Here is a 21,068-nt window from a genome sequence, read left to right as displayed (position 1 = left end):
CAAGCAGAGGCCTACTTGGGTCTCCACTCAAACCATCGGATCTCCCAAACTGGAAGACGGAAGAGCTCAGGGCAGGTCAGCGGGTCTGACCCGGAGTGGGGACTTCACATCAACCCTGCTGGGGCTCTCCTAGCAGGGACGAGAAGTGGCAACCTAACCAGCTCCCCACTTTCAGGTGTCCCCCAGGCCCCAGCCCAGAGGACCGGCCTCAGGTTCCTCCTCCAGCTAGGGAGCTCCTTCAACCTCCCTTCAGGGGACCTACCCGCCTTCGCGGGGGCCACCCTCGGTATTTGGGAGACCTAAGGCACAGCTCCCCTCCCCCATCAAGTGGGCAGATAGGAGGACCCCAGACATCCAAGGCCTGGGAATGGGTGCAGCGAGGTGACCGCCCTCTCCCCCGGGAATTGTTTGGGTCCCAGGAGTCAGCCCCCGGCAGGCCGCGTCTGCAGCCCGGGTGGGGCCGCCAATCTCCCGGCCCTCCTTCCTCTCCGCGGTGGCCCGGGGGCGGACGGACGCGGCGGCGCCCATTCTGGCCCCCGTGCGGTTTCCCGGCGAGGCCCAAGGAGGTGGTGGAGGAGAGAAGAGGGAGGAGCGCGCGGAGCAGGAGGGGAAGACCGAGGAGCAGGGGGCGAGCGTTGGGAGGGTTGGAACAGCCGGCGGGGGAGGAGGAGTAGAAGCAGCGGGCGGGGGTGAGGGGGTCGGGGCCAGAAGGGCCGAGAGCCAAGGAGCCCCCAAGGGAGATTGGAGGCGGAGCAGCCAAGGGAGATCGAAGGGCTTGCAGCAAGCAGGGGAGGAGCCGCCGAGGACGAAGGGGTGGAGGGAGGGCCGGGCCCACCGACAGGGCGGGGCCTGTGTAGCCCCGCCCCTAAGACGGTGCTGTGAAACGAAGATGGCCGGGCGAGCCGCGGGAACTGAGGGGCTGCCGACAGCGGCTGCGGCAGCTCTAGGGCTGTGACTCCACGCGCGGCGGCCACCCGAGTGATCCAGGCACTGCAGGCGGCGGCGCGCAGGGCCGGGTGGGCGGCAGGCGGCAGGAGGCAGGCGGGCACCGGTGCGCGGGCGCCGGGCGGAGGATGCACCGGGCGCGGCGGGCGGGTCCCCGCGGCCGCCCCCGCGCCCCGAGCGCCGGGCCTTAGTGCTGGCGGACGAGGCGGCGCGCGTGGGGCGGCCGGGCGGCGGCGGGGCCCGCGCCGTCATGCCGTGGCTGAGCGGCGGCCGGCGGCGGCGGCGGGGACAGCCCCGCGAGGCCCCGCGGGAGCCACCGCAACCGGCGCAGCCCCCGCGGGAGCCGCCGCCGGCCGCGCCCCCCGCCGCGGTCCCCGTGCCCCCCGCGCCCTCGGCGCCCTCCGCGCCGCCACCGCTTCGGGCCCGGGAGAGCGCCGAGCTGCCGCTGCCTGCCGGCTGGGAGGAGGCGCGCGACTACGATGGCCGAGTCTTCTACATCGACCACAACACGCGCCAGACGTCGTGGATCGACCCCCGCGACCGGTAAGGGGGGGAGCGTGGGCTAGGGTTAGGGCGCCCCATACCTTGGGCCCAGGGAGAGGATTGAGGACCCGGGGGGCCTCCGGGGTCTGGGCGAAGATCGTCCGTCCTCCGGGCCCAGAGAGGATCCGGGCGCCCCCACCCTCGGGACCCTGGCCGAAGATCGAGGCTCCCCCTCTCCCGGCCTCGAGCCCCTGGTGTGCGGAGCCCCGGCTTCCACCGCGGGACGAACACTCTGACTTGGTTCCCTCACGTCACCCGCTGACCGATGCCTGGGAGCTGGGCGCCTGTAATTTCCTCTCCAGGGGCTGATGGATGGCCATCTTCCTTTTTCCGCCGCAGTCTCGCCCATCCCTGCCGGGCCTCTGCGGCCCACCGCCCCCGACTGTGGGCCCACAGGCGCCCCTCAGCCCCGCGGTGGCCAGATGAGCTGTCATCTTGTAGCACAACCGTGCGTCCCAGCCTCGTGGTGTGGGTTCCTTGTCTGGCGGCTTCAGCCTAGTTTTCAGCGAGGACTGTGCCAGATGGGACACTTCAGAGTCTTTGGAGTAACCATCAAACTGGGGTGGTTACTCTTCAGCGCCTTAGAAAGTGACTTCAAATTCTAGTTGAAAAAGCCTTGTGTACTGCGGCCAGAATGGACTATGATTAGACCCATATGCTTCTGGGATAAAGGGAAAACAAGAGTTGAATTTTAGGTTTCCTTTCTGTGCAAGATCTGAGGAGAGCCTTCAGTTGTCTCATTATTCATGTGAATGAATCCCCCGGAGTGAAAAACGGATGCTTCCGAAAGCAGTGCTAGATTGCCACTGAGTTTCACGTAATGACTTTTTCGGTAACATTTTGTTCCATTGCCTGTTGGTTTCAGTGGTTCAGCTGCTTTTGGGGAGAAGCATTTCGGGATTCTCTTGAAACCCAGGGATTCCAGTGATTATCTGATATCTTGTCCTCTCTGGAGCAACTTCTCTCCAGGTTGGGCCTGAGTACCAGAAAGGAAATACTGCAAGCTTCCCAAATGATTTTAAGACTTGAAAAGGCCCAGCGTGGTGATGGGCTCTTACATCCTCCTACCTGCACAGGAAAGGCAGCGCTACATGGCACTGGCCTTTGAAAATAAACTTTTCAGGAGGGAAGCTGCTGAATTATTGTTTGAAGATTTCTCTAGGTTCAAATAGGGGAAGACAAAGAAAGGCAAAAGGCTCGTGGTTCCCTAACATTCTCTTTGAACCTGGCCAACTTCTGGACTCAAACTCAGAGAAATTATAGCACAGTTTATTGGCTTAAAAAGGTGCTTCGTTATTTTGAAAATCAGGTGAGATCATATTATAATTTTAACTAAAGCCTAGAGCCACAGCTGTCTGATCAAGCCTTGGAAGGTTCTGGAGTTGGTAGAACTGCTTTGAATGTGGTGCCCTTCTATGTTCTATGTCTGTTAAAAATCCAAACAACTGGAAAATGAACCAATTAAAAGTACTGTTTTGCTTAGAAAAGGTGAAGACCCATTTTATGAAGATAATATAAAACAGTTGTGGTCACATTGGAGTGTAGATTCATGAGGAAAAGTATAAATGCAAAAATTTTAATTTTATTGGCACAATTCAAGACATAGGTGAGCTGACCCACAGAAGACAGCTGGTAGAAACTTCCTTTCTGTGTATTTCATACACATTGCCTGCGTTCCTCTTTCCAGAAAGCTGTGTTACCGAATGACATTTTCATCCTTTTCAGACATCACTCATGCTACAAATTTTTAAAAAGTCCAGTTTCTAATGCTCAGAGCGTCGATGGAGTGAACAAAAGTGGATGTTTTGCATTTTTTTGTAAAGTAAAAACATGTGTACAGTTTTATGAGACATTGTTTTTATAGTGAGTGAAAATTCAGTAGGGGACAGCTTGCACTTCAGCTCCCATAATACCTTGCCCGAAATATGTATGGAATGTTCAGCAAGCCACAAACATTTAAGTGGAGTCTACGAAAGGGTGTAAATGCTGTAATAGTCATTCTCCTTCTTCTTTCAAAACAGAGTCCTGCCGATTTTTATTAGTGACTGGTTATCCTTTAAGGTTGTGATTGATTTTTATGATATGGAAAAAATTGTGTGTTGGAGCACAGCATTTTCTCCTTGTGTATCTGACACTTAAAACCCTTTTTGAGTCGAGTTTGATTCACACGACCCGAAAACGGTATTCAAGAAATGAAGACTTTACCCAAACAGCTTCCAAATGGAAAACTGTCAGAAGAGGCAAATAAATAGGTTCTTAAAGACAATGAAATTATGGAGAAATAGATGAATGTAGTTGGTAGGTGAAGATTCTTGCTGACTGAAAGCATTTCATATATAATTTATGAAAACTGTAATAGCATAAAATATGCTGCTGTAAGCAAGGTAACTGAGGGCCAAGGGTTGTGAACAAACTCTTCTAGAGTTGTACAGTAATTCCATTCAGTGTTGTGTCTAACAGCATTTGTATTGCCAGCTCAGGGCATGTTGGTGAATTATTGTAGCTGTACTTTCTTTTTCACGTTACAACAAAGAGGTTGCAAACCTAGGGAAATATCTTTACAGATGTGGTAACAGATGTGTAAAAAAATCTCAGTATTTTCAAAACAGAATTCTTTAATTTTTAAAAAATTAATTAATTTATTTTAATTGGAGGCTAATTACTTTACAATATTGTAGTGGTTTTCGCCATACATTCACATGAATCAGCCATGGGTGTACATGTGTCCCCCATCCTGAACCCCCTCCCACCTCCCTCCCCATCCTATCCCTCAGGGTCATCCCAGTGTACCGGCCCTGAGCACCCTGTCTCATGCATCGAGCCTGGACTGGTGATCTATTTCACATATGGTAATATACATCAAAACAGAAATTTTTTAGTTGGATTATGAACACACTGCAGGTTTAAATTCACTATCTCTGCAGATCAGTACTGTGCATATAATTTTCATAGTTTTCTGGGAGTCATACCCCAAAACTTTGTTTAAAAATAAACAGTTGGAACTTCCCTGGCAGTCCAGTGATTAAGACTCCTTGTTCCCAGTGCAGGGACACGGGTTCGATTCCTGGTCAGGGAACTAAAATTCCACATGCTGCACGGTGAAGCCAAAAAAATCAAATCAACCAGTCAATAAAGTTAATTCACTGTTTCTGTGACTGGTATTTTCTGTGGGTGAGTTGTGTGTGGTTTACATTAGTGGCACATATGTATTCCACATATATTAACTTGGAGGTCAGTGGCCACTTTATAAAAAGGTATTTACCATTTAGATGGAAAATACGGGAAGAACTTTTTTGCCTCTCTTAGAAAAATTCAGTGCCTTTGATGGTTGTATATATGTCTGCTTCTTTTGACGTTGTATTGTTATTAACCTTTAGATGGACTGAGCGGTTGAAACTTACTGTTCTGTTTTCCATAGCTCAGTTGGGACTGTACATTACTGGAAATGCCAACCTCAGGCACTTTAAGAGTGGTGGACATAGCACATTTGAGATCAAAGCAGAGTATAAACGATCAGGATGATGGTGGCAGGCCCAGATTATATTATGACAAAAGCTTTTAGGTATCCATTTGTTCACTAGCTGGGGTTTGACCTGCGCCACATGGAGAAATCCTGTGATATATCAAAAGTCCTTTGAACAGGCTATTGCTTTAAAGAGAAAACAATCCATGGTTCTCGAATTTTGCCAGGTTGGAGCCCCACATAACAGGGCCAGATGACACCATTGCTGTCTTCTTAGAACCTGTATTCAGTGTTAATTAATAGGAGGTTTACTGTATTTTGGGCTTCCCTGATGGCTCAGCAGTAAAGAATCTGCCTGCAATCCAGGAGACACAGGAGGTATGTGTTCGATCCCTGTGTCGGGAAGATCCCTTGGAGAAGGAAATGACAACCCATTCCAGTATTCTTGTCTGGGAAATCCCATGGACAGAGGAGCCTTGCAGGCTACAGTTCATGAGGTTGCAAAGAGTCGGACACGACTGAGCATGCACTCAACTCAACTTAGTATATTTATCCCACAGGGTCTATTTTGGGATTATTATCAACTTTGTGATAAATAATGATTTTTCCACTTTTCATTCTTTAAGATTATAGGTGTGTTTGTGTGTGTGTGTGTATTTGTATATACATAGAGGAGTGTCTTGCTTTTAAATACATAAAGAGGGGACTTCTGTAAGAATCTTCTTCCATTTAGATTATCAACAACCATTTCTTGATTTGTTCTTGGTCTAATATCTTTCTTTTTTTTCTTTAAGAAAAGTGAGTGGAAAAGTCATTCATTTCTAAAAATAGCTCCCGGATGTTTGGAAATCTCTAAGTTTCCTTTTCTTCCCTGTCGCTCTGATTTTGGAAGTGGAAATTGTGTTTCCCCTTCTCCCGTAGGTTCTACTGTAGAAACCCGTGGGTCAAGTGACGTGTTAAAGGTCACTTTAACACTTGAGCCCAGTGAGCTCTTCTTGCCCAGGTCCTTTTGCTATTTGGCTGCCTTTCCAGTAAATTCAGTAAAAGTAATCTGATGGAATAAAAGCAGAGCTAAAATTTCCTGAGTTCAGTTATTTTCATTTAAATCCAGTCAAATGAAGTAATATTTATAGGTTCTTGGCCTCCTGTGTGCTAGGATAGTGGATGGAGACCAGGTTTGTGTGGGAGATGGGAGACCCAGAAAATGTAGACAGTGGTGGTTGCCAGACACCCTCAGCAGAAGGTGGTGGCTTCTGAGAAAAGGAGGTGGCTCACTAGAGCCTGGGAGTTCTTTATCCTTGTCCATTGTCTCCTAGGTTGAGTGTATCTCATGCTTCCTTAGCACTGGGGATGAGAAGAATGCTGCGGACAAGGAACTGCTAGGTGTTTGAAATAAGGATGGGAACCGGTTAGCTTGACTGACCCAGAGTCTTTGTGTTAGGCAGGTCAGGCCCAGGCAAGACCACGTGGAGCTTGAATCCTCCAGCTTTGGGCTTCAAAGAGCCAGGATGGCCTCTTTCCTCTCCTCATCTTGCATGTGAGGGCCACAGCCAAGGGGTACGTCCCACCCACTGTGGGAGGAACTGGGACTTGAGCTGAATCTTCTGACCATGATCCAATGCTCTGTCACAGACGCCACCCCACTGCCCTGTCCCTATTCAATTTGAGGCATCCTGCCTCTCTTCATTCGTTTGTTGGCTCATCCGTCCATTCATTCAGTAACTGTTTCACAGCCTCCCCATCTCAGGCACCCTTCCGGGTCCAGGAAGCACCAGTGGCGAGCACCAGCAGACAGGTGCCTGCCTCCCGTGGGGCTCACATGTGCTCATGTTCTATTTACCCTGAGGCCTCACTGTGTTCTTCCTGCCTCCTGCTTTCTTCCCGCTGGGGTCCCTTGGGTCTTAGGACATACGAGGGGTGCTGCTTGTGGGCCACACACTCCAGGGCACTGAAAGCCGACAAAGGCTGCGTGAGCTGTCAGTGGGACGATGATGGAACTGAAGCCCAGGGGCTTGCCTTAGTAACCTTGCTTCCCAGAGCCAACAAAGAACGCGTCTGTCTGACTCCAGACTTGAACCGAAATCTACTGTCTATACCTTCCCCTCCCTTGGCTCGGTAACCGTGTGCCCCCTGTGCTATGTTCGATTCCCCTGGTTACTTTTATCTTATATTCATTGTTGTTTGATATTTAACAGACCTCCTCCCTACCCCTCCCACCCAGATAGAAGAATGGCGCTCCAGAGATGTCCATGGCCTAGTCTCCTAAATTGATTAATGTTACCTTCGCACAGAAATGGCCTTGGTAGGTGGGATTAAGTTAAGAATCCTGAAATGAGGTGATCATCCTGGATTATCTGGCTGGGCTTAGGGTAAGCAGAAGAGTCCTGACCAGAGGGAAGCAGAACACTCAAAGTCAGAGAAGGAGATGCGACAGCAGAAGCAGATGTTGGAGCTGTGTGGCCAGGAGCCAAGGAATGTAGGCGGCCTCTCAAATCCGGAAGAGCCAGGAGGTGTATATTTCCTTCGTGCTTCCAGATGGAATGCGGCCCTGCCAACACCTTGCTATTGGCCGAATGAAACTGATTTTTGACTTCTGACCTCCAAAACTGTGAGACGGTAAACATGTGTTGTGTTAAACCACCTGCTTTGTGGCAGTTCCTCACAGCAGCAGTAGGAAACTCCTGCACCCTGTGTGTTGTTTTCCCAGAGAGAATGGAAGGGTCTGGTCAGCCTGGTGTTGTTTGATAAGAGCCGCATGGGCTGAGGTGTCCTGGGTGCTCAGGGGCTGCTGGGCCAGGCGTTTTACATCCGTTTTTCTCCCAGGCTCCTCACAACACCCCTAGGAGTCCTGTTCCTTGTGAATGGGGCCTGGAGTTTCAGTCATGTGAGGCACCAAGTCCTGCTTGATGAGCTAGCCACGTATAAGCGATGGACAGGGTGCACTTCTGAGAGAAGAGGGCAGTCAGAAATTGTCAGAGGTTTTCACAGAGGCTGATGGACCTGAGCTAGAGATAGTCAGGGCTCTTGGATTAGAAAAATTGAGGATTATGTCAGAGAAATTGTGACGAGACAAGCAGTGTACAGGACTTAGCCAACACTTGAATTAAGGCAGGGGAAACCAGGAGGTGGGGGATGTCAAAGGAACCTTTTTTGCTGACACCTTAGGAGTAGTTGGGACTCAGCAGGGGCTGGGGTGGAGGCCTCCTATTAACCCCACTATCAACCATCACTATTTTTGCCACCATTGTTGATGATGGTGTTATGTTCAGTGATTTGGTTATGTAGAGAAACAAGTGGGGTCATTCAGCGTGCTGTACTGCTGATAGACAGGGGCCTAAAGGGTGTCCAAACTGAGCAGGTATTACTTTAGACTGGGGTTTTGGAGCCCTGGCACTGTAAATGTTTCAGTTCAGTCACCGAGTTGTGTCCAATTCAGGCTTCCCTGTCCATCACTAACTCCCAGAGGTTGCTCAAACTCACGTCCATTGAGTCAGTGATGCCGTCCAACCATCTCACCCTCTGTCGTCCCCTTCTCCTCTTGTCTTCAGTCTTTCCCAGCCTCAGGGTCTTTTCCAACAAGTCGGTTCTTCACATCATATGGCCAAAGGATTGGAGCTTCAGCTTCAGCATCAGTCCTTCCAAAGAATAGTTGGGACTGATTTCCTTTAAGATTGACTGGTTTGATCTCCTTGCTGTCCAAGGGACTCAAGAGTCTTCTCCAAGCTGTGTCTGTGAATGTTTAGGGGTGGGTAGTCCGTTATTGTTGGACTGTCCTGCATAGTGGAGTATAGTTAACAGGACACCTGGACAGGTTGCAGCATTTCTGGTCTCTCTGCTGAATGCCTGCCAGTAGCGCACCTCTCCAAGTCACGGCAAAACCAAAAGTGACTTCAGACATGACCAAGTGTCTGCCAGGGAGCCAGGTGGCCTAATGAAGATGCTCAGTTGTGTCCATCTCTTTGTGACCCCATGGACTGTAACCCGTCAGGCTCCTCTGTCCATGGGATTCTCCAGGCCAGAATACTGGAGTGGGTTGCCATGCCCTTCTCCAGGGGATCTTACCGACCCAGGGATGGAACCCATGTCTCCTGCATTGCAGGTGGATTCTTTACCATTTGAGGCACCAGGGAAGCCCTCACCTACCATAGAACATACCATTTTAAAGTGCACCATTTAGTGGTTGTTCATACATTTACAAGGTTGTGTGACCACCACTGCTGTGTGATTCCAGAGTAGTTTCATCGCCTCAGAGAGAAAGCCTGTACCCATTAATAGTCATTCCCTATCTCCCCATCTCTTGGCAACACGAGTCTGTTCTCTGTGTCTCCAGATTTGTCTGTTCTAGACATTTCGTGTACGTGGAGTCATGCAGTCTGCGGACTCCTGCGTCTGGCTTATCTCACTCGGCATCATGTTTTCGAGATCTGTCCACATCGCAGCCTGGATCAGTGCTCCATTCTCTTTCCTTGCCAAATACTGTTCCCTGGTGGGGCTGCTGCCTTGGAGCAACCCACCTGTCCAGGTGTCCTTGCAGGATCTAGGAAGTAACTGTATCTTTAATTCGACGAATGTCAGCTCCTAGCTGTTTTACTCACAGAAAAATGACCATTCCTCTGTTTACAGTGTCAAAATATAAACATGACCTTGTGTACTCGGTGGGGGAAAAAAAAAAAAAAAAAAGAGCTCTCAGACTGGCTGTGATCAGCTGTTGTCTGTTCTCATTGGTCTTCTGCTTGTTTTGGCTCCTTGGGAATGGGGAGCAGGCTTCGCCGCTGGAGATGTGCACAGTCTCAAGCTGGCTGGGAGCTTCAGGAATGCTGGCACCTCCGCACCAGGGCCAGGTAGCCCTGAGTTTTAAGCTCTCCTGGAGATTACAATGTACAGCCAGGAGTCACAGTGTAGCCCCAGGGCTAGTAGAGAAGTGAGGCATAGGAGGTGCTGATGGTTAACAGAATTAGGTGACTGGGTGCATTTATGAATTTTTCTTTGCCAGTTGGGCAAAGATGGTCATCTGTCTCATTCAGAAAGAAGAGAAGGTGCCCTCATCCTGTGCCTCATTGCTTGCACGACTGCAGGACCTTGCCTGTTGTGTCAGGGACCAGGCTGTGTCACTCCAGCCAATTCACCAGGGCTCCAGTCTCCAAGGGGTGGGGGAAGCCTGGCATTCAGAGAGCAGCCCAGAGATGGTCTGGCTGCAGCCAGCCATCCTCGCCCCCTCCCCTCCACTGCCCTGTCCAGAAATGCCCCTCTTCAAAGAGGAAAGGAAAGATTGTAAAGGGTGGTGGTGGGAGGGGGTGGTGCTGGCCTGACGTGGGCCCTTCTGAGGCCTGTGGTACTCATTTATGAAACTTAACGCACTTCATGGGATGGACCAACTTCAATGCCAAAGGAGGGAAAAGCTTGGTAAAAATTAATTGCTTGACATCCTAGTGACCAAAGAGCTGCCTGATGGAGTTTTTCTTTGCAAGCAGCTGTGCGCACTTCTCTCCTGCAGACCAGCCCCCCCACCCGCCACACCCCAAGGCTCTTCGGGCGCTGTGCTCTGATACACAGGTGTGCATGCCTGCCCTTTAATAAAATGTGCAGGCCCTCAGGGACCTTGGGGTGTTTTTCTATGACATGGGGGACCCACTGAAGCATTCCTTCCTGCCTTATTGGAATGACACAATGTGGAAATATGCAGAACATGAGAAACTCCCCAGCTGCCCCCCTCCCTGGTAGAGCAGCATGATAATAGCTTGCTGTGTGTGGCTTTTTCTCCACCTGTGCCTAAGTGTATGTGCAGAGGCCCAGATCTTTGTTTCACAACTTTACATAAATGCAATATTGCTGTCAAAAAAAATTATTTTTCTGTGACTTGCTGTTTTCATTTAACACTATGTCTAGATGCTCTTTCCACCGTCAGATTGTAGAGGTCTACGACCATGCTCTAAAAAAACTTGTTTTTATTGAGGTAGCATTCACAAAACAAAATAACTCATTTAAAAATAAACTACTCAGTAGCACTTGGTACATCATCAGTGTTGTATAGCCACCCACTCTATGCAGTTCCAGAACATTTCCATCAGCCCAGAAGGAAACCTTGTGGCCATGAAGCAGTGGCTCCCCATCCCTCCTTGCCCAGCCCTGGCAACCACCAAGCCACCAGTCTACTTCCTGTCTCCGGATTTACCTGTCTGGGCTTTTCATACAGGTGAAATCCTCTCTATTTAATTCTGTACACATGGCTTCTTATGTCAGGCTTTTCTCACCTCACCTAATATTAGTGAGGTTCCTCCACATTGTAGGGACCTGGTTTTGTGCTTTTGCTCTTAATGCAGAGGACACACCGTCCTGTGATCCTGAGGGCTGCCAGGTGAACTTTGCCCACAGGAGCTGCTGTCACCCTTTAAGAAAAATCAACCGAGGGTCAAAGAAAAGAACATCTTAATTTAGGTTTTAGTTTGTTACTTTGAGAAAGAGAGAGTCTAAAATATTTCACATTTCTTTTTAAAATTAGGCACAAGTAGCCAGAAACGAGCATGTGGTAGGATTTTTAATAATCTAGATGTGCCCTGTGAGATGGAGGATGAAAAGTGTTAGCTGCTCAGTCGTGTTCGACTCTTTGTGACTCCATGGAAGGTATCCTGCCCTGTCCGTAGAGTTCTCCAGGCAAGAATACTGGAGTGGGTTGCCATTCCCTTATCAAGGGGATCTTCCCTACCCAGGCATTGACTTGGGGTCTCTTGCATTGCAGGCAGATTCTTTACCATCTGAGCCACCAGGGAAACCCCTGATGATGGAAGATAACACATAATTAATATATCCTAGCCCTTTTCCTCAAGGTAATGCAAATACAGCTGGGGAAACAAGAAGGACCTATAGAAAATAATAGGCCAACAACGCAGTGGTTACCAGCCTGCTGCCAGGGTCGGTGGCGGGGGCAGTGAATGGGGGGAAGACGGTCAGCCTTGAAGTCAGAGAATCTCGAGGGTCCAAGTACACTCCTGTGCCTTCACCATGCCCCCACACAAGTCCCTGAAGTTCCTTGTGGGTGGATTCTCTTACATGTACGAGAACAACAAGGCTTGTTGTCAGTCGCTGAACTGATGGCTGCCCCTGGGAGGTCTTAGGACAGGGGCTGGCAAACAGCAGCCTACAAGCTGAATCCGGCTGGCCACCTGTTTTTTATACAGCCTGCCAGATAAGAATGGGATTTCCACTTTTAATTGGTTGAGAAAGAAAGAAGAGTGATGTGGATTTCAAGTCTGTGTCTATAGATAAAGTTTTATTGGAGCACAGCCACACTCACGTGATTAGTTATTGTCTGTGGCGGCTTTTACCCTTTAAGGGCAAAGTTGAGTCTCTGGACAGAGACCTTGTGGCTTGCAGAACTGGAAATATCTACTGTCTGGCCCTTGATAGAAAACCATTTGTGGACCTCTCAGGAGAATACTGGGTCTAATCAAGGTGACTATTAGTTACTGGGGGTTGGGTGGGCAGGGGTGGGGCGGGAGACACAGGATAGGAAGACCCCTGCAGGAAATAGGAAGACCCCAGCAGGAAGTCTAACCAACCAGAGAAAAGGTGCTCAGAATCATAAAATCCAATGAGGGACCCTTTTGTTACATGAACCCTCTCAGTAGAGATTTTTGTCCTCCCCCACCTGCCCCAAGGATGCTGCATCTAACTGTCATAAGACAACCAAGGCAAGTTAGATTAGATTATTTAAACAACATGCCTATTAAGACTACAGTTGACCCTTAAACAACTTGGGTGTGGACTGTATCAGTCCATCAGATATTTTTTTCAGTAGTGAACACTACAGCACAGAACTGTGGATACACAGGGCTGACTATAAGTTATATGCAGATATTCAACTTTGTGGTGGCTAAAGAAAGTGAGTGAAAGTGCTAGTCATTCAGTTGTGTCCGACTCTTTGTGACCCTATATGGATTGTAGCCTGCCTGGCTCCTCTGTCCATGGAATTCTGCAGGCAAGAATACTGGAGTGGGTAGCCATTCCCTTTTCCAGGAGGTCTTCCTGACCCAGGGATTAAACCCTGGTGGCCTGTCATATACCCCAATACAAAATACAAAGTTTAAAATTGTGGGGAAATAAAAGAAACTAAGGTTTCAAGGTACAAAAAGTTTTAGTTCTTGGGAGAATTCAGATATGGGACTCTCATTCTTTTGTGTTCCTAGGTAAGCAAGAGCCCCATTCTCCCATCTGTGCTCTATGAACTTGCATGGTCTTTAAAGGCCAGTTACAGGAATTGTGAATTGTGTGCATGCATATCTGTGCTTGCTCACAGCTGCTTTCCACCTTCCCTTACCCTCTTCACAGACCTGGAACCACAGAAAGACCCCTTGGGACCCCACAGCTACTGATCCATGATGTCCAGAAAGGCAAATCCATCCAAGTGGATTAGTGGTTGCGTGGGGGTGGAGTTAGGAAAGGGGAGTGGGAACCAAGGGTATGATTGGGGTGATGGAAATGTTCTAAAATGTCCTAAATGTTGTACATCTAAGTAAATTTACTAAAAATCATTGAAATTATACATAAAATGGGATGATTTTAGGGTTCATAGATGATACCACAGTCAAGTTGTTTGTAAAATTCTTTTAAAGTAGTCTTATTTTTAAATTCAGGTGGTTACCTTGTCTTAATAGTTGAACAGACCAGGCTACATAAATTAGGCTGGCAGCCTCTAACCATGCAGAAGGCTTCTGGTTTTCTCAAAATGTTCATACAATGATTCCAGACACTTACCAAGAAGCCACATGTTAACATTGCCCAGGAATTTGACTGACTGTAAGGGAAGAGTACCACCAGCAACAGCCTGATTTTACTAGGTTAAAAATACAGTTGATTTCACGAGGCAACTGACTCTTTCATTCAGAGGGATTTATCTTACAGAAAGACTTCCTAGCACTGCTGTCCATTTTAGAAAAGTTGATGTGGTATGTGATTATGTGTCAGTGTTTGGGGTGAAATGAAATTTGTGGATGAAGGACCAATTGATACTTGGCGCTTTGGAGATGAGCATTTTTATCTTTCACATGTTTTTGAAAGAACATCTTAAAACTGTATTGTATGCTTCTTATTTCTTCTTGGATTTACTACAGTGTAACATTTTCTTGATAGTTAAGGTTTGTATGCCTGAACATGGATAATCGTGTGTTCTTGGAATGTACCAGTAACCACAGAGACCACTCAGACGTGGTTAGCCTTGATTTTAGGCATGGATGGTCTTGAGTTTGACTTAAGGCTCTATTGTTTCATGTGTGCCCTAAGGCAGTATTTGGAGTCTCTGAACCTTGTGGTTTCTTCTTTCAGAGATGGGGACACTAAGGTCAATGTCTAGTGTGTAGTAGACACTCACATTTTAATTGTTCTTGTGGTCATACTGAATAAATAGTCATTCAGTTTAGTGATTCTTCATCTTTTCTTTCCTGCCCATCAAAATTTCCTCCTTCTATTATGTCACTTATACTTTTGAGTTGCTTGCTTCATTTTCTTCTCCTTGTGTACCCCTGGTGACCCACCAGAGTAAGGACAAGTGCTCAAAGAGTGCATGATAACTTTTTTCTCTCTGCTTGGAGCTGTTCTTTGCATTCCCTTGGTTTTGTGGCTGGGAACCTGAAGTTGCTAGAAATGAAATGTTACGAAGAGGTTAGTACAGAGCCATCAAGCTTTGTGGGTACAGGGCTAGGTAGTACTGGGGGAGAATAGATACATGTATATGTACGGCCGAGTTCCTTCACTGTGCACCTGAAACTGTCACAGCATTGTTAATCGGCTGTACCCCAATACAAAATAAAAAGGAAAAAAAGGGGCTAGGTAGCAAGTATTTTAGGCTTGGCTGGCCTTAGAGTCACTGTTGCAACTGCTCAGCTCTGCTTTTGTGGCTAAAAAGCAGTCATGTGTGCATGCTAGGTCGCTTCAGTTGTGTCTGACGCTTTGTGACCCTATGGACTGTAGCCCGCCAGGTTCCTCTGTCCATGGGATTCTCCAGGCCAGAATACTGGAGTGGGTTACGATTTCCTCCTCCTGGGGATCTTCCCTACCCAGGGATCAAACCTGTGTCTCTTATATCTTATGCATTGGCAGGCAGGTGCTTTACTGTTTGAGACACCTGGGAAGCCCAAAAACAGTCATAGGCAATCCCTAAATGTGAACGTGCCTGACTGTGTTCAATAAAACTTACTTACAGAGAAAGGAGGCAGGCTGGGTTTGGCCCTTGGAACCTAGTTTGCTGACTGGTGATCGACATCATGCTTGTTTGTATACTGTGTTAATACCACCGAAGCTCTTACATCTTCAGCTTTCGTTGTAGTTGTGTTAGCTTGGATACAGATCTGAAAACACCCCAAATATGTACAGAAGTTGATTTCCAGGTAGAGATGTCATGTTGTGGAATTTGGTCTTTGTAATATTCAGTGACGTTAGAGGTTTTACAGATTCACATCACATGGTGAGATCTTGTTTCATAATCAATAGACACGTAACATTGGACAGGTATTAAGAATTGAGAATTAAGAAGTTGGGCTTCTCTGATGGTCCAGTGGTTAAGAATCTACCTGCCAACTCGGGGGACATGGGTTCAATCCCTGCTCCGGGAAGGTCCCACATGTGGTGGAGGAGCTAAGCCCATGTGCCACAACTACTGAGCCTGTGCTCTAGAGCTCATAAGCTGCAATCACTGAGTTCATACACTTAGAGCCTGTATTCCACAACAGGAGAAGCCACTGCAATGAGAAGCCCATGGACCGCAGTGAAGAGTAGCCCCCGTCGACGAAGAGTAGCTGCCAGCATCAGCACAGGGGAGCCAGGCCTTTTGCCTGGCTTGTACCAGGTTTGCCAACAGGGCTGTGAGGAATGCCATGGACCAGGAACCGCTGTGCAGCAAATGTGTTTCATTCCTATTATTTTAGCAGTCAAGTGGTGCATTTTTAAAGAGTATGTCTTTAAAAAAGATTTACATATACTTTTGGAATGCTCATATAATATTGTCAATTCTTGGGTTTAGAAATGAATTATTGTTACTTAAAAAAAAAAAAAGGTGGATAGTTACTTTCTAATGACTGGGTGGTTTGAGATCGAAAATGATGAGGCTGAAGCCCACGGCGGCCAGCTCTGTGGAATTCTTTCACACTGTGACTTTCCCTCAGGAAAGGCACGTAGTCGACCTGGCGGCGCCAGGTTATGGATGGACTGACTGCTTTGGAACGCATCTCACATAGATCATTCTGATTGATCCGACCGAGGTCAACCACGATTGCCATCTCAGTAATCTCAGCACAAGGAGCCAAGACGCCAGAGAGCAAGCCTCCCCCACCTCCGATATTACAAACCTCCAAAATGTCACCATGCAGATGGCATATGGACAGAAATGTCAAGGATTACCAAGAACACCTCCTTGCATTCCCATGTATTGAGGGGGAGAAGGACAGAGTACCATTTGCATTTTAAGTGCCACTGTGGTGGCCAGAACCAATACTTCCCCCAACTCTGTCTTGGGGCTTTAGATGTACTTTCCATTTTGAAATAAGACCTCATGTACTTATTTTACCTTGAAAATGATTAATAGAAGTCTTTTTCTTATGCTGTGTTTTTATCACCTGGCTCCTTTAAAAATACAGATCACTAATAAAGTTCTATATAAACGTGTAACTGATCAAATCCTTGTTTTTCCTGAGTCATTGTCAGCATTTCAGTTCTACTCTAAATCTAGTGCCAGTGCAGTAAATATTTGGAATCTAAAGTCTGCATTTCCTTCAGATGGGCTAACTTTTATCTGGTTATATAAAGTGGAGAAACACAGACTTTCTTTCCGTCTGTTTTGAGGTGCTTAGTAGCCACTCGGTCATTGGCTGGTATGGGCGTCATCCCTTTTTACACCCGTGAAAATGACACCGTCGCATGTCCCTTCAGGGATGAGTGCTACTTTTGTCATTTTCAGGAAAATCATGTACATTAATCCCAACCAGGTTGTGAAGTAGGAGGAAGAACTAAGGTTTTTCAGGCAGTTCCACCTCCCTGAGCTGCGAGATGAGTTTGGAGCGTACTCTCCAGACTCGTGGATAGTCCAAGCCAAGTTGGATTCCACAGGAGCCCGTCATGGATTGCAGACCAGAAAACACGCCTGTGCGTCTTTCCTCTTTCCCCTGGCCTTTTTTTATGTTTCACTGGTGTTAGATTGCTTTACCTCTCCACCTGGAGTTAAAGAAGGTGCCTTGACCCAATCCAAACTACTGAAATAGACAAAGAATGGGAAATTTTCTGAGAAGCAAACCGACGACATAATGGTACCGCAGGCATACAAGTTACTGGAATTGGTTTTGTGAAGCAGTTGGCTGATACTGTTGGCAAAGCTGGGTTTTTTTCCTTACCAAAAAGGTAGCCCTAGATTAAAGTTGATTGTTCCCATATTAAGTTCTTTTTTCCTCCCTTGAAAGTAAAGGTAAAACAGAAGTATAACCTTGAGACTGTTGTTCTTTTGATCATCAGGTCTTATTATACTTCCTGGAAAGATGGATCAAAGGCAGAACTTTCCAGAAATAGGGATAGGAAGGTGCTGGAGAAAAAGTTTTAATTGTAGTGCATTTTGTTTATAAAGGAGCCAATGAATACTGTGTACAATGGTCCATCATGGAAACCACCTCCACTTCGGTGGAATTGTGCAATGAAACAAAACCTCACATCTCCAGTCAGGATTTCTCAAGCCAGATTTCTGAAACACCTTCAGGAATTGTCACAGGGAACACTGTTGGAACATCAGACGCTTGAAGCCACAAGGCATCATGCCTGTTTCAACAGAGGTATTGAGCCTCAGGCTTCCATAGCCATTACAGCCTGTATGCGGGGCCATTGGCAGTTGGGTGGCCTGATGATGTCTCTGACCATGAGTATCAGCCAGCTCAAGAGTTAGATCATTCTTTCTTTTGTTGAGCTGGCCTGGGCGGCAGCTTCTGCTTAACCTTTCCCTCTGGTCCTTGTCAGCTCTCACTAGGGTCCATTAACATTTGCCTTTATTTGGCTGTCCATAAGGAGCTAAAGCCTCTGACTGTGTGAATCAAACTGGAAAATTCTTCAAGAGATGGGAATACCAGACAACCTGACCTGCTCCCTAAGAAACCTGTATGCAGGACAAGAAGCAGCAGTTAGAACCAGACATGGAACAACGGACTGGTTCCAAATTGGAAAAAGAGTACGTCAAGGCTGTATATTGTCACCCTGCTTATTTAACTTACGTGCAGAGTATATCATGTGAACCGTCCTCCTCCAGGGGATCTATTCGACCCAGAAATCGAATCTGTATCTCCTGCATTGGGAGGCAGATTCTTTACCACTGAGCCACCAGGGAAACCCACAGACATATCAAAGCTTCATTCCTTTTCAGAGCTGAATCCCATTTCATTGTCTGAGTAGAGCACATTGTGTTTACCCCTTTCTTTGTTGATGGGCATTTGGGTTGCTTCCACCTTTCGGCTGTTGTGAGTGGTGCTGCTGTGACACTCAAGTATCCACTTTCAGTATTCTTGAGTGTATACCTAGGAGTAAGATTGTTGGGTCATGTGGTCATCTGATATTTACCTTTATGAAGAACCATAGAACTGTTTTCCACAGTAGCTGTATACCATGTTACATTACAGAAGCAACGCATGAGGGTTAGTTTCTGCGCATCCTTACCAACACTTACTGTTTTCTGTTGTTATTTTTTGTTTGCTTTTTGAAAAAGTGACCATCCTATTGGGTGTGAAGTGGTATCTTGTTGTGGTTTTAGTGTGCGTTTCCCTAATGGCTCAGAATGATAAGGCTCTTTCCATGTGCTTACTGACCAGCTGTATATCTTGGAGAGATACCTGTTCAATTCCTTCATCCATTTTTTGCCCATTTGGGTTGTTTGCCTTTTTGTTGTTGAACTTTAGGAGTTCTTTATATTATTGTGAATGGGCTTCCCCAGTGGCTCAGTGGTCAAGAATCTGCCTGCGATGCAGGAGACACAGGAGATGCAGGTTCAATCCTTGGGTCAGGAAGATCCCCTGGAGGAGGGCGTTGCAAATCCATTCCAGTACTCTTGCCTGGAAAATCCCATGGACAGAGAATCCTGGCGGGCTACAGTCCATCGGGTTGCAAAGAGTCGGAAATGACTGAAGTGACTTAGCACACAGCACATATATTATGAATACTGAACCCTTGTCAGGTATATGATTTGCAACTGGTATCCATTTTTGAAAAGTTCTCCTGGTGAGTTCAGTTAGCAACCAGGCTCAGGAACCACTGATCTGGACCAGGGATTCTTGGTGCTACCTCCAAACACCTGGGAAACTTTCTGAAAATAAAAAAAGTGCAGCCCTTTGCCCCCTATCCAGGGGGTTCTGATAACCCCTCTTTCCCCCTCAAACAGATAGCTACCTGGTGAAATAGTAGTTTAACTAAGGTTACTGACAACCTGGCTGCATGGATAGTGCATGCATGCATGCTCAGTTGTATCCAACTCTTTTGCGACCCCATGGATTGTAGCCCTCCAGACTCCTCTGTGTATGAATGGACTGGTGTCATCAAAGCAGAGAATCCGGCAGGTCTGTAGAAGGTCAGCTGGCATCAGCTACCTATTTCCTGTTCTCCAGAATATTCTGTGCAGATAGTTTATATTCTGTGGGAACTTGAATAGAATTTTTGTATCTTACTGTTGTGTGAAAATTGTATAAATCTCAATTACATCAAACTGGTTCATAGTGCTTTTCAGGTCCACTATATCGTTCTACTTCTCTGTATGTTCATTCTATTAACTTTTGAGAGTTTGATATTGAAACTCCACCTAAAAATCTAAATTTATCTACTTAAAAAATCATTGTAATATATAGGGGAACTATATATAACTTTGTTCTGTATTTTCCAAGTCTCCTGTACCTGTAAATGTGTTATCACAGTTTCATAATTCAAGAAATAAAAAAGAAAGAGAAAAAAATTCAATAAAAAATAATATTCTGTGCACAGCCATATGCTCACTCACATCATAGGATGGCCTGGCCTCCCTGAAGTACCACCAAGACTTGTATTGTCGGGCCTCTTGGGAGGTGACATTTCATCTGCCTGTTTCTTCTCTGCCCATGGGAAGGGCACCTCAGCTCGCATGTGAGATGCTGAGCTGTACACTTATTATCTCCTTCCGATTTCTTCTCATCCAGAGCACACTATTGGTGCTTGCTTGCAGCATTTCTGCTTTAATCAGGGTAATGTGGAACATTGTGGTTGTCTACTCTGAAGAAAGATTCTGTTGTCAGTCTGTTTTCCCCCTACCTCATGACCCGTGCATTTTCATTGGAAGGACTGATGCTGAAGCTGAAGCTCCAATATGTTGGCCACCTGATGCAAAGAGCCGAGTCACTGGAAAAGATCCTGAGTTGGGAAAGATTGAGGGCAGGAGGAGAAGGGGGCGGCAGAGGATGAGATGGTTGGATGGCATCACCTGGTCAATGGACATGAGTTTGAGCAAACTTGGGAGATGGTGAAGGACAGGGAAGCCTGGCATGGTACAGTCCATGGGGTCGCAAAGAGTCAGATACGACTGAGGGACTGAACAACATGACCCCTAATTCTGAAGGAGCCCGAGAGCTTGGCTCAAAACTGAGAAGGTGGGATGATTGTGGGGTGGTTGGTGGAGCATTTTTTTTAACTTGTGATTTATTTTTATATATTTTTGGCTGCCCTGGGTCTTTGTTGCTGCTGGGGCTCCTCTCTAGTTGTGGTGCACGGGCTTATCATTGTACTGGCTTCTTTTGTTGCAGAGCACAGGCTCTAGAGTGGGCAGGCTTAGTTGTTCTGGGGCATGTGTAATCTTCACATGCTAGGGATCAAACCCATGTCCCCTGCATTTGATAAGAATCAAACCACAGATTCTTAACCACTGGACCACCAGGGAAGTCCGGCTGGTGAAGCTTTCTAGTGGAAGTTCTCATCTGATAGGAGGCTGGATGTGGGGGCAAGAGAGGGCACACTCACTCCCTGGGGTTCTCTGTATCACAGAATCTCTTCTTCTGCTTACATGGAAGTGTCTCCCGCAGCATCCTTTATCACCCTGGTGGGTCCCGTCTTGTCCCTGGGTTCCTAGGGGCTGAGGCTCTGCCAT

General features: G+C 47.3%; 1 protein-coding gene across 4 annotated transcripts in view; it reads left to right on the top strand.

Annotated features, from left to right (window-relative positions):
* The first annotated feature begins 860 nt into the window (after window positions 1–860).
* The window catches only part of WWC3 (WWC family member 3), a 110,157-nt gene continuing 89,949 nt past the window's right edge, over window positions 861–21,068 (top strand). For 2 of the 4 annotated variants that reach the window (XM_070784423.1, XM_070784422.1), the window contains exon 1: window positions 861–1,488. In XM_070784423.1, coding sequence (XP_070640524.1) covers window positions 1,196–1,488 — 293 coding nt within the window. In that variant the 5' untranslated portion in view covers window positions 861–1,195. The remainder of the gene's footprint in view (window positions 1,489–21,068) is intronic. The other 2 variants (XM_070784425.1, XM_070784424.1) reach the window with 1 other exon arrangement.

Source organism: Bos indicus, chromosome X (genome assembly GCF_029378745.1).
Source record: "Bos indicus isolate NIAB-ARS_2022 breed Sahiwal x Tharparkar chromosome X, NIAB-ARS_B.indTharparkar_mat_pri_1.0, whole genome shotgun sequence".
NCBI lineage: Eukaryota > Metazoa > Chordata > Mammalia > Artiodactyla > Bovidae > Bos > Bos indicus.
Note: the sequence above shows the minus strand (reverse complement) of the source record. Positions and strands in the feature narration are given on the sequence as shown.